The sequence below is a fragment of the Homalodisca vitripennis genome, chromosome 5, assembly GCF_021130785.1.
Source record: "Homalodisca vitripennis isolate AUS2020 chromosome 5, UT_GWSS_2.1, whole genome shotgun sequence".
Taxonomy (NCBI): domain Eukaryota; kingdom Metazoa; phylum Arthropoda; class Insecta; order Hemiptera; family Cicadellidae; genus Homalodisca; species Homalodisca vitripennis.
The window spans coordinates 16429309-16443794 of record NC_060211.1 but is presented as its reverse complement, the minus strand read 5'-3'; the positions used below and the strand labels follow the sequence as shown (position 1 = coordinate 16443794).

Sequence of the window (14486 nt, the reverse complement as noted above, 5' to 3'; positions counted from 1 at the left end):
CGTAATAAAACATGATATTTTTTATTTACAAACAAATTTATTTAACAGTTAATCTTGTTTTCTCAATTTTATCTCATCATTAAGGAACAAACATTTTGTTTTTGTTTTATTTTAAACTAAAATACCGTACAGTATTTCTTTACAGCTAGTAATGTATTATACTGAATAAAATAGAATTTTTTTGGTACTTATTTCTGTTTTATTTTAGACTTTGATTATATCAATTTTCTCAGAATTAAATTCTTTACAATTAATGTTTGTTGATTTTATGTATTTATTACCAATTTAACAAAGTTATTGTACATCAAACTTAAAAAAACATTGTTTCGTGCCCCAATTTTTTGCATTTAAACCTGAATCCCTCAAAAACTACTACAGGTACAGTTCTGAAACCTATTTTATTAGCTTTATCAGGTAAAAAATACATAAGAATCCATGATATTTCTTACTTAATTAACCTTTCCAAAAGTTCAGTATGGCTTTATTTTACTCTTTACCCAGGAATTCAGGCGAAATCTTTCGCTAGCTGTAACTCGCTAACGAAGCGTTTTCGGACCTATGTTTATATAACATTTTTTCATTAATTTTACTAGTACAATGTGCTGTAGAAGTGGGGGGAGAACTTCATGAATCACCCTGTATATACTTTTATTTATTTTATTGGACAGTGCATATATTATTTACCAGTAAGTTAATGAAGAATAATGTAATTTTAACAGCAATTTTACAGTTAATTAAGTTAACTTTACAGTAGATTTAAATATAATAAAGTAATATATTATTGTAAAAAGATCTAATACTATGGTACAAATATATATATATATATATATATATATATATATATATATATATATATATATATATATATATATATATATATATATATATATATATATATATATATATATATATATATATATATATATATATATATATATGACGTATTACTTATAAATAAATAAATATTTATTTTTACAAGCAATACAAATACTGTAATGAAGGAGGTAGATCCATAAGTTAGAAATCCATAACTAATTCTTTGAGTATGTTAACTAACTATAGCTTTATTGTGGTTTTAGAATTATTTGAATTTAGAAAATTTATTGAACTTCTTACTACAGACTGCAAGGTAAAGTTTGAAATCTTTGGTCAATTTTTTGAAGATCTACTTCATCAATATTTTGAGGTTAGGTGTCATGGTCATTGTATCAATACAGTACAGTGATCAGCATTGAGGACATTTGAATAATCAATAATACTTTATAAAAACTTTAATCATGCATGTCCTTCCTTAAAGATTTTCTATTATATTCTAAATATTCTTATTTTGTGTACAGCCACTACCTTATAACAAGTATACAGTTTTCTTTAATTAAAATGTAGGATCAAGGAGATATTGTCTGCTGTATCATTTAACAGCTCAGCTGATACAAGTACTACATCTGTAATTTAATTGAATTGAATAAAGTGCTCATGTATTAATAAAAAAAAAAAAAAAAAAAAAAAAAAAAACTGGACTTTACAATCTGGAGTGGAATTTAGAGTTCTCATATTTTATATTTAACATTTAATCAGAAAAATATTTTTGATTAAACTGGAATAATTGATATTTAGGATAACTTTGCCAATATAAAGATATTGTATACTGTATATTATATGTATACTGTATAGATAAGTTGTTTGTTTATTTGTTGTTTCATATTAATTTAATTATGACAAATTTCAGTATTCAGGAAACCTTTTATATGTTATCTGTTGAAATCATCACATAGAGAACATTTGGAAATTTCAGAAGAGTAATTAGCCTACGGTACTTATAAATAAAATGTAAAAGCCCTAAAAAGTACTAATCAGGTAAAACTCTCCATAAATATTATTTAAACTGTTAAATACTCATGAAATTTTGTACAGGAGAAAATGTAAGTACTAAAATTGTTACGAATGTGTGACTTGTCAATCACACCAATATTTTGCACAATACATGCAAACACAAGAACATGCCATTCTTGCACAAGAATATTTTTTACATTAAGAAACCTCAGTTCTTGCAATGAAATTGAGCAATACTCCGTTTTCAGGTTGAGTGACAGTGGAAGTGGTGCTGAATTTGATTGGAATTTCTTGTTCTGGAGCAAGATGGACTTTGAAGTTGAGAATCACTGTTGCCAACCCAAGTTTTGTTTGCATCAGCCCGAATCGCATTCCTAGAAATCAAGAATAAGAGAAAATACAATAAAAATCTCAAATAAAATTTAAGTAGGTAATATGAACTTTATGAAATTTATTAGTTCAAATTAGTTAATTACTTAAATTGAAGCTACACATATAAAAGTAACAATTGTTACACAAAACATATTTAGCCCTGGAACTGGCAGTCATTTATTCATCAGATGGCAGACCACTTTTGAATGTTTTCTACCCTAACTTTAAAAATGTTGTAAAAAAAATACATTTTTGCTATAAATATATATATATATATATATATATATATATATATATATATATATATATATATATAAGTGTAATATATTATTTTTTTTAGGAAAATGCGGAGATAGTTATGGTATAAAAACATTATACAGAAACAACCATAAACAAATAACTGCATTAAAAAAAATTTTTTTAAGTGATGGGACTTGCCTAAATTAATTTTTACATTAAATGTTTCAAAAATATAGAAAAATTTAGTCTAAAACAAATCTCTAACAAGTTATAAACCAACATAATAAACCTTACCCATGATATATCACTAATTTTCAAAACGGCTAGATGGAGACGATCTTTCTGGCACGTTTTATGAAATAATTGTGATATCACTGTTACCAAAACAGCAAAAAAATTCACCATTGAAATCATCAATTCTTTCTGTTTGAAATGGTATATAAATAGTGGTGGTAGTATTGATTTACGAACTCCCAAAACATGTGTGTCAGATCGATTATAATGTTGATTGCCAATTCCAGGGTTAAGCCTGAAAAAGTTACCCAATTTTGACATAAATTGTGAGGTAAGTTTATAAATTAGAATGTCTGAGCTTGGGTATTTTAAAAATGTATTTGCCTTACATGTTGTAGGCTAATTTATTTTTTTACTAATGAGACGAATAATTATTTTAAATTTAGTCCAAGAATGTAAACTTTGTAAAGGTATGCTTCTGAAACATTAAACAATAAATGCTTGGAAATCAAAATTAGCTGTACTTATATAAACAATCTTAGCATAAACAACTATTACTTACCAATGCAGTTTCGAGGTCCTTCTCCAAATGGTAGAAACACATAGGGATGTCTTTCCTTTGAGTTTTCTGGAGCAAACCTTTCTGGTTTGAACTCGTATGGATCTGGATAATACTGAGGGTCGTGGTGGAAGGAGTACGAGGGGATGATAACTCTGTGGCCTTTCTCCATGACTACGTTGGAATCAGGTATATGGTAACGTTGTGTGCAACAGCGAGTTAAAGTAGGCACTGATCCATACAGGCGCAAAGTTTCTGCAAATGTCAGAACCATACACTTAATGCTATCTGCTGTAGTAAAGCTGGATCTGATCAATAAAGCAGCCTGCACAAAAGAAGTCTGATGGTGGTTGGTGCATCAGAATCTCCCTTCTACACCCGCACCAAACACTGTTGTAATTTTTTTTTATGTACAGATATTACTTATGTGTCTCAACATTGCAATAGACAGACATCATCAGTTGTTACTGCAATCAAACATATTCACATTTCTTCAAATGTATCATACTATTTTCGTGAGTGTTGCACTTACTGTTATTAGAAATTTGTTACTGTTATTTCCAGATGTTTGCAGACTTAAATGTGTTACAATGTTTAGATACACATAACAGAGAAATGCTTCTTTTATTTTAGTGTCATATGTCAATTGAATCAACTTTTCCTACCATAGCTACATTATGTGTATATGTCAAGTGTTTCAAAAGTTTATTTTGAGAAATACACAGGAAAAATTTCACATTGATTAAAACCAATATTTTCATTTAAATGAAAATAAATATTGAGATAACATACATTTCAGAAAAATTTTAAACAGTGTGCAGACTGTGTCTTGGACTTATTTCTTGGAGTAGATTGATAAATTCACAATCATTAGCTAGAATTTTCAAAATAAACTAAAATTGTTCATGAATCAACCAAAGTGGAAGATAATAAATACTCTTAAAACACATCTGGTTTCAAAAATTATACCTGAATAATAATAAAATACAAACTGAATTATGTACAAAAGTACCTAATACATTTGTATATAAAACAAATACAAACTCTAGGAATCATAGAGATTTGCCAACATGCTCAATTAAGAAAACATTCATAATCAGACAATAAACATTTTCATTTGGATTGCATATATAAACATTTTTATGTTCTGGAGCCAAACACATTTCGATGTGAAAACATGAGAGATATAAAAATCAATGAGACAAAATTAATTTTTAAAACTTATTGAAGAAGTATAATATTAAATGTCTTTTTATAGTGAATCTAAAGGCCATAGATTGTAGGAGTAAACGAATATGTGGCTCCCTTCAATAAAAATGCAAATTTTTGATGATAATTTTGGCAAAATGGTTATTTAGACCATACTTGAGTGGGTCTTGTAATGAAAGGTTTCTATTTTACTGTCATAAGTCATATACTCAGTATATTGTTTCAATTTGAATGTTGAGTTTAGCTCCAGTTCACCTTCCTCTTATTATAGCGTCTGGTATTTGACGCTATCTCAGACTTGACTCCTGGAATTTGGAGTCATGTTCGTCTGGAGAGATCCAATAAAGTCGGCAACGAAGAAACTCAAAACGAACCTATACTTAGTTTTGATATCAAAGACACCTAGACTACAAAATATAATAATATAGTGTAATCAGGTGAAGTGGCAGTCTCATCGTCTCATCAGGAACACAATTAAATGCACTATGATGTTTCTGATATGATCTCTAAGCACAGCAGAGCAACCGTGTTTGTTCTGAGCTTCTTAGTTTCCGACTATGGATCTACCCTGATGAACATGACTCCAGATTCCAGGAGTCAAGTTAGAGCCATTATCAGATACCAGACGCTGCAATAAAAGGAAGGTGAACTGGAGCTAAACTCAACATTCAAATCGAAACAACTCTTCTTACCTTAGTACTTTATGTTATAAATATTGTATTTGTTACCATTGATAACCTGTTCGAGGAAGGGAACCTCCATCAACATTTGATAGTTGATGCTTCCTCCATTTCTCTTCAGAGCCTCCTGCAGTTCTGCGTACACAGAGTCCTGTATGTCTTGGTGGCGGGACAGCTCAAACAGACAGAACGACATGACTGACGATGCTGTTTCGAACCCGGCTATGAAGAACACAAATGCTTGGGCTGTCATCTCCTCTATAGTAAGCCCTGTAAAAGTAATATATGTACTTTAAAAATAAACTAAAATATTTGAATTGTTTGTTATAAACGTTGATAAAGCGTTTGTCAAATTACCAGAAAACGATTATATATATTTATTTGTTATATATTATTTATTTTTAAATTCATCTTAATAAGTAGTTTGAAGGCCTGAAGAATTTGCTAGCCTATATAGACTTTTTAAAATCCTTCACATACAAATTCTTAACTTGGATATTTATTCATGGTAATGGAAAGCAAAATCTGTTATTATTCTTTTCTTTGTTAAGTATTATTAATAAAGTAACACAATGTAAATTTCACAATAATTATTAATTTTTCTAGTCACCTAACTATTGACTATTGATTTACCTTATTTTTTTAGTTTGACTTGATATTCAAAACTAAAACTCCTCTCGATGTACAGAAATTTATATTTTTAAGCATGTTTCCTTAAGAAAAGGAAATGAAACACTTCATGTAAATATATTATAGAACTAAGTTGGTATGGGTATTTTATGATTACTACAAACATATGAATTTGCGTCTTGCAGAATATTTTATCTGTCTGTTTGTTCGCATTATATCTCTAGAACAAATATATTCCTCTATGAAATTGTTGGTTAAGGCTAGCATAGCCTATCACTCAGGAGTGACATCTCAAGAACAAGTTGAGCTATAGACAAATGTTTTTATGAAACTATTTCTACATAGACAAGATCAAATTCAATGACAGTGTGGTGCCATGGTGTAATAGTAGTGATGAGGGGGTAGAACAACCCCTCCCCAAGAGCCCAAAAAATGAAAAAAATTGTATTACAGCTATTCAAAATTTTAAATTATGCCTATCTACTTTATTTAAATTTGGATTTTATTCTGACTTATTTCATATTCTTCGGTGTGGAAACTCTTTAATAAAATTCTACACCTCCCCCCCTTCCATAGCCAATCCTAGTTACGCCACTGGTGTAGTGTTTGATGAGGATTATTTTTGTGTTGAAGTGAATGCAGTGATGTATAAGTATCAGTGAAAAATCTTTACACACTTGGAGTCATTGTAGATAGAGTTCATAATATCTTGTTCATATTGGTACGGGCTGCCTCCACAATTGTTACAATAATTATCCTATCTCAATGTGCCATTTATGTAGACAAAGGGGTCATGAGTGGTTTCCAATTTATAATTAATGAGTATAGTATAAAGTATTGGAAAAGCAAAACCTTGCTATAGCAATCAAACATTTGTCAAAAAATAACTTGTACATAAAAAACTATTGATTACACAATTAATGGTTTTTGGCTTGGGTTTTCTAATATTTTCATATAAAAAAAATCCTAGTAAACTTCTTCCCCCTTTGAAAATCTTGGCTGCAATACTGTTGTTTGCCTTCACTTTGTGTCCATAAACTTTTGTGAGGAGAACTGCCAAAGAATGAAAGGTTTATACAGTTAGTAATTTTATAATAACATTAATAAACGGAATAATGTAAAAGACTTTCATGTGTAACATTAAATATTCTACATTACCAGCCAAACAAATAACAATAGCTTACCTACTCCTGACTCACTCTCTGATGTAGTATTACCAGCAGATTTAATGTCATCATCAACACTCTTATTGTTTCTGATTTTGATGAGCAAGTCAAGAAAATCATTCCTTGTGATGTTGTTTTTCTCTCTGTACGCCACTGCGTCTCGTACCACATTGAGGAGAAACTCTCTCACCTCAGGCTTAGTCAGCTTCACAGGGATGATGCGCAGAAGTAGTTCAGGCACAAACATCAAAATCATTTGAGCACTGAAAGGAGGTCTAGATGATTTCATTAGGCCTCCCAGTTTTTCAACAAATTCTGAATTTCCACGCAAAGAATTCGAGTCAAGACCAAACGCACAAGCAGCAATAATATCCATTGTGAACCTACCCAATAAATCTTTAGCATCTATCGGTTTATTTTCTTCCACTTTTGCAACCAGGAACTCTTTAAGCTGTTCACTGCACTTTTCCATTAAGATAAACATCATTTTCATTTTTCCAGAGGTAAATGTTGGGGTCAGCTTATGTCTCATGTTCTTCCATTCTTTTCCACTTAACAAAGCCAAATTTCGACTGATCCCATCCTTCGGTATCACTATTAAAGGTGATCTGTCCACAAAATGTTGAAAGTCCTTTACTAAGATTTGCTTTACTAGTTCAGGATCTCTTATTACAAGTGATGGTTTTCCATTTTCTATCAGTCCAAAAAAGCGTTCACCTTGAAATTCCTTGTAAACTTTATTGTAAGCTTCCGCCGCATGTGCCTTTCGTAAAGTAAGTTCCTTTATTGAACCAAATGGAAAAGTTCCTTCCTTGTAGGGAACTCCTAAATTTTTCCAGTAGTTGTAGTTCTTTGTGTGATATTTATAGAAAAAATATATTAATAAAGGTACTAGACAAAAGAGCTCTAGAAGAAGACTTCCCATAAGTAGACCCATTTTCTGAAAAAATTGTCAAGTTTTAATAAAATTAAAATAAGTAAAATGATCTTAGAAAACTATTTAAAATTATTATTAAGTACCTCTTATAAGAAATATTACCTAATAAAACAATAACAAAATTAAAGTTGAGTGAAATTAGATAAGGTTTACAACATGTACAACATTTGGAAAAATCACAACAAATGTAAGGAAATAAAGTACTCATTAATAAAATGTTTACCTGGATATGACAAAAATTCCACATTAAGTGTAGCTGTCCATAATGAAATAGAGATAACTGACTTTATATATTCATAAGAGAGAGTGATGAAAAAAGAAAGAAAAAAGTACTTCCTCCAGCAGGACTTGAACCCGAATCTCTTACTTGCCAAGTGAGAATGCTGACTATTTAACCCTTAGTTTCTGCCCATAAATTATTTGTATTCTATCCTGCCACACATTTTTAAATAGGCAACTAGCACGTGATCATAAGAGCAAATACCTGTCAAAAAACTTTTAATATTCATTAAATTTATATTCACCCTCATAAAAACAGAAAATAATACCGGTTATGGTTGCAATAGACATAAAACTAATAATAAAAAATAATATAACCATAAAATAACCATTTATATTTTTGTTTATAAATATATCAACCTTTCAGAAATTCAAAATCAATAATATAAAGTCAAAATAAATACGTAAGTTATCTGTACAATTTTTAAAATTAATTTGTGCAGCTCTCTAAAAAGTAGCTCATCTACTTGTTTCTAATTCTAAACCTTGGTTAGTTTAATGTGATAACCCATTTGAATTCATAACAGTATTAACTGAAGGAAAGTGTTATTCTAGTTATTTCATTCACCAAAGACTAGTATTTAATGAGTGAAACAAGTTTAAATACCGGTAATGGTTTATTTAAATAATGCAAGAGAACCACTTCAAATGTGGATAATTTATCTAGTATATAATCATGCATATTTATTTAAACCTGTAATCCTGAGAGTTCTATCTTTAAAATGTGTTTGTCATGTTTTGAATAACATAAGTAATAATAGTGTGTAAAAACTATTTTTTATCTTCTATGAAGATTTACAAGAGAACTCTATATCAGTGGCTTGAATATAAATTATTTCTTATAGGGTAGACAGAAAGGGGTTGGCTTGTACGATATATATATATATATATATATATATATATATATATATATATATATATATATATATATATATGGATTTTTCTACAAAATGGAAGTAGGTTGTTTAGAATGTCTTGTTATCAGTGAGTGATTAGACTATGTATTTAGTGCTTCAATGTACATTCATGCAAGTATAGAATAGAAAGATTACATTTGCATCAGTCCATTTTAATATGTCTAATAGGTATTATTGAGTTTATTGATTCAATAATCAATTCAATGGATAAGGGAGAACACGTGGTTGGAGTATTTCCGGACTTGACCAGAGCATTTGACAGTGTGTCACATTAAAGAGTACTCTTAAAATTTTGGGTGTTATGGGAAAGAAACTTGTGTGGTTTAGTTCTTACATTCAAAATAGGATGCAATACGTTGAAATAGAGCATGTTTCAAACAGTGCTCGGTATGGTTTTAAAAACAAATTCAATTCAAAACTAAGAACAGTAAAGCATGGAGTCCCACAAGGATCAATATTAGGTCCACTTCTTTTTCTTTGTTATATAAATCAGTTGCCTTTATTGGTTGGAGAAAGCTCTGCTGTCTGTTTATATGCTGATGACACAAATGTGGTTATCTCAGGAAAAAGTGTTGAAAGTGTTGAGATGTCCGCTTTCATAGGTCTCTTAATGATTAAAGAATTCTTGATAAGTAAATCCCTTTTATTAAACTCAAACAAATAAAATTGTATCTCTTTTTCCACAAAACAAGCTATAAACAGGGTTCAACCAAACATTTTAATTGAGGAAGAACAATTGCTAAATGCCTATAGCACAAAATTTTTAGGATTGATTATAGTTACTTAAGTTGGAATGAACATGTGGACTATGTTTTAAATCTTTCCAGTGGTCTATATGCACTGAGACGATTGGCTAAGGTTTGCAGTGTAGAATCTGTAAAATCAGTTTATTATGCTCTCATAAATTCTCACACTGCTTACGGTAGTATAGCTATTTATGGAGCTCCCACATCACATAATTTAGACAAAATTCTAGTTAAACAAAAGCAAGCTATTAGAATTATAAAGAAATTAAAGAAAACAGATTCAGTTAAGCATATTTTTTAAGAACTCTAAATATTTACTGTCTACAATCTTTACATATTTGAAACGATAAATTACATTATACATTTCTGCAATCTTGCCTTAACAGAAAGAAAACATCAATATAATACACGGTTCAATATATCTAATGATTCTCATCACTTGGAATTTTATAAAAAGAAAACCTCATACATGGGGAAAAAGTTTCTAAATCATTTACCGATTGAGTTGAAAACTAACTACAACACTAATAATTTCAAAACTAAACTTAAAGAATATCTACTAAATAAACCTATATATTCATTCCAAGAATTCTTAAAGGGCTAATTGACTGGTTTAGCCCAACATGTCTATATGTATTAACGTATGATGTGTCTGTGTATATGTATTTATGTATGTACAGGGTTTGTCCGGAAAGTAATAGGACTGATTTTCTTTTGCCGAGACTGTACTTCGGAGCGTGCGCGCAACGACTGGATTCGGTAGAGGGTGTTCCTAGCTAACGAACAAGCGGCTGGTCAGTTGTCTCCGAGCACCTGAAGAGTCAGAACAGGCATTTTCAAGTGACGTGTTTTTGTGAGTGGTGCAAGCTGAAAATGCAGCGTTCGTTAGAGAAGAGGTACACGATTAGATTCAGTGTGAAACTCGGTAAATCTGCGGCAGAGACATTTGATATAATCAAGCACCAGATGTTGCTTTAGCAAGAAGTGGTGTGTTTCGGTGGCATCAGGCCTTTTTGGAGGGCCGGGAAGAGGTCGCTGATGAAGACCTTGCTGGAAGACCTTCGACTTCGACAAACACCGACAATGTGACTCGTGTGCGCAAAGTTTTGAACTCAAGACTGTCGACTAAGTATTCATTTAATTGCCCAGATGTTACATTTACCGAAATCTGTCGTTCATGAAATTGTGACGGAGCATTTGAACATGCGCAAAGTGTGTGCGAAGATGGTCCCAAAAGTGCTCACTGGCGACCAGAAATTGCGGCTCACACCGTCTTTCTTGTGAATAGCTACCTGACCTGACCAAGGCCGGCATCCCAACTCTTCCACAGCCGCCCTACAGCCCAGATGTGGCCCCCCCCGGACTTTTTTTGTTTTCTCGCCTAAAAAGGCAAGCATTTTGAGACGACAGAGGAGATATAAGCAGCTTGTACCGCGGCTCTCAAGGCTATTCCGGAGAATGGCTTCTGTGACGCCTTCAATGCTTGGAAATCGCGCTGGCAGCGCTGCATCGACGCAGAAGGAGCCTATCTTGAAAGTTTTTAAAGAATTGTAACGATTTGCTCAATACATTTTTTTTAATTGACTCAGTCCTATTACTTTCCGGACAAACCCTGTATGTATCTGTGTATATGAATATGACAACTATTTATTACCATAACTTAGAATGAATTAATGTTTGTTCCAGCAACTGTACATGAAATGCACTTAAAATTATAATAGTAATGCTGGTAGTAATGCTTATGTTACTTAATATTTTATAAGTTGATGTTAGATAATTTTTTATTAACTATAATGTTCTTGATGTGACTCTATTCATTGTACATTCTGTGCATTTGTTTTACGAATTTCTGAATCTGAATCTGACAGTGAAAACATTTTCTCACAAGATAACCTAGAAACTTTTAGTGATGTTTATTATTTTGTTTATGACAAATATTAACACCTAGGTTTAAACAGAAGATAAATGTAGTTTAAAACTTGTTGTATACATTTGAAAGTGAAGCAGATTAGTATCACATAATAATGTTATAAGTGAGGTTCGACAATCAGCTGGTACTCACTAAAAGAACAAGTTTGACATCTGACCACTTTTATCATTGCTACAAGGTGAAGGTCAAGCTGTAACAGCTGCTCTTACAGTAGCTCTCTAGGTAGAGTGTCACTTTGCAACATAAACTCAGTTACAAGGACCTGGATGACAACCGAATGTGGAGAGAAAATGTTTTGTTCAAGTTTTCAGATTTAGTAGATTATTGAGCATGATTATTGAAATGTGTGGCTTTTCATTTACATTTGAGTTAATCTGTTAAAAATAGTGTATTATTTTAAACTGTACGATTTTATTATCGATCATAGCTATTATATTATTTATTAAGCTTATTAATTTATTGCAATACTTGGAGATATTAATTTAAGATGATTTAATATTTATATTAGTAATTTTAAAAAGCCAGAACTATCAGTTGCCTTTATAAATGGGTGCACCATAATGTTTTGTATTGTTTAGTATGAATTAGTGTCATTATAAATCCCATAACATATGGCAATTTTCATTAATTTTATTAATATTTTTTGATAATTTTATTAAAGATTTAAAAAATAAATCTAAAATTATTTTATACTTCATTGTTTATATATTCAGAAAGTATACACTTTTCAAGAAAAGCTAAAATTCATTCAGCGTATTAATCATATCTAAAAAATGAGATGTCTCACACAATTTACAACCAAAAATAAGGGTGTAAAAGAATTTGAACTCTAAAATTGTTCTTATGAGGTAAAAATAAATTTTGTTTAACTACAACTGGGTCTTAAAGGCTATTAGAAATTGTTATTGTACAGTTCATAAATTACATCAATTTTTATATGTGGATATCAAAAGAATCTAAAGTTGCTCATTTAGTTGACACCAGGAAAATTTAACAGTTACTATTACCGCAAATTGGTTTAGCATATTTCCCACTCAATTACATGTAATACAGAGTTACTACTGTAATATATGTAGATACTGTGGTGTACTGTGATAATTTACGGTAGATCTTAAATTTGGATTTTTAGAAGAAAAATAGAGGCACATTTCACTAATTATCAGGCACATGGCAGGTAAATATGCTCTCTTAATACTGTAAGAATTGTTAATTTATATTTGGTACTGAACTAAATATCATTAGGTTCAAAAATTACTGTCTTATTATTTAAGGAGTATATAAATGTTAAACATTTCTGTCTTGACTGCTTAATTTCAACCTAACCTAATTCAAAAGTAACAGAAAAGTGTATTTGTTTTTATATTCCTATATTGTGTAAAATTGTGGACACATTATTAGAGTTATAGAACTTAAACTACTCACCTTATACAGAAATGACTGTTTCACTCATTGTGTTTCTTCTGTCAATTCTTATCAAGCTGAATGACATGTTTTCTTCAGTTAAGATAATAGACATCGCCCTCAAGATAAACTGTTTGGTTACTCTTCATATCTTGGAGATAGACGACAAGAAAGTTTTATAGGAACAAACAAAACTGGTTTACATTCTCTATCCACCATATGTATTATTTGGATGCAGATTTTGGGAAAATTAATATGTTATATACTATTTGCTTTTGTTTACAGGTTATGTTTTGTTTATGGAGCTTCGTAACAAAAAATACATTTCAAGTAATTATTTACAATAATCCTCAGATTAAAATATGAAATTCATTAATAGTAAAGAATTATAATAAATAAGATGTAATTTAAGGCTATGAAGAAAACTTTAGATTCTATGTACCATACAGAGTGGTGTTTGAATGTTATAAGGATAATTCATGAAGATATGCACAAACTATGGGATTTAATTCTACATATAATAATAGTGAAGAAAGTTTATATGAACTTGGGTTCGGAAATGCTTAATTAGTGATTACGGTCAGCGAAAGATTTCATGTAGAACAAGGTCCTCCTGAAATTCTGGTAAGGTAGATTAAGGGGCAAATTTAATGGTTTCTTACGGTTTTTGACCTGATAAATTGAGTAAAACTGATCCTAGAACTGTAAGTTCAGCAGTTTTGAGAAAACCAGTGTCAAATGCAAAAAGTGGAGTGAAAAAACACTTGTTTTCATCTTTGGGAAATAATAAATTTATTTCACCAAAAAACCGATACAATTTTTTAAAATATAACTTGCAGAAAATTTTATTCTGGACAAAACATTGTATATAAAGTACACAGAAAGTGAATAGATGTTTGATAAAATGAATTGTTGTTCATAACAGTACAACATTCCTTTTACATTTGACTAACAATGATTTTGATAATTACCCATTGAAAAAATTAAATTACTACTAAGAAATTGTAAATTTCAATTCCTAAATGAAAAATGATTTCATAGATTAGATTGATTTTAGCAGTGCATTCAGGAGATGCTGACATACTGTACGGCTTGATTTAATTTGATTTAAATATATGGAGTGATGGCTTGCGGGAGTTTTTATTTCATAAGCTAACAATAAAATTAGCAGCTGTTCAACAGTGATATGATTTGAGTTGTAAAATTCAACTAATTTTGAGAGCTAACAACTGCATTTTAGTCCGTGTATTGTTTTGTCTGTAGCAATTTTTAAATTATTGGAGTAGCGGAGATGTTTCGTTAGAGAGTTATGGCTAGCAAAAGATTTTGTATGGATCTCATCTCACCATGTAAAAG

General features: G+C 30.5%; 1 protein-coding gene across 3 annotated transcripts; it reads right to left on the bottom strand.

Annotated features, from left to right (window-relative positions):
• Positions 1–944: 944 nt before the first annotated feature.
• LOC124361814 (probable cytochrome P450 6a13) lies at positions 945–14216 on the bottom strand. 3 transcript variants are annotated; one of them, XM_046815811.1, is made up of 5 exons: positions 13152–14216; positions 6939–7860; positions 5173–5394; positions 3239–3490; positions 945–2204 (listed from the first exon to the last, which is right to left on the bottom strand). In XM_046815811.1, the coding sequence occupies exons 2-5, from the start codon at positions 7855–7857 to the stop codon at positions 2029–2031; spliced, it is 1569 nt and encodes a 522-aa protein (XP_046671767.1). In that variant the 5' UTR covers positions 7858–7860; positions 13152–14216; the 3' UTR covers positions 945–2028. The 3 variants fall into 3 exon arrangements, with proteins under 3 accessions (XP_046671767.1, XP_046671768.1, XP_046671766.1); XM_046815812.1 differs by lacking the exon at positions 13152–14216 and adding an exon at positions 11862–11922; XM_046815810.1 differs by lacking the exon at positions 13152–14216 and adding an exon at positions 8081–8385.
• Between the last annotated feature and the right edge of the window lie 270 nt (positions 14217–14486).

Coding starts and splice junctions, on each gene's coding strand:
- LOC124361814 (XM_046815810.1), bottom strand. CDS start 8,104: ATGTGGAATTTTTGTCATATCCAG. Junction 7,861..8,080: donor GGAATTTTTGTCATATCCAG/GTAAACATTTTA, acceptor CAATTTTTTCAG/AAAATGGGTCTACTTATGGG. Junction 2,205..3,238: donor AGGACCTCGAAACTGCATTG/GTAAGTAATAGT, acceptor CTTGATTTCTAG/GAATGCGATTCGGGCTGATG.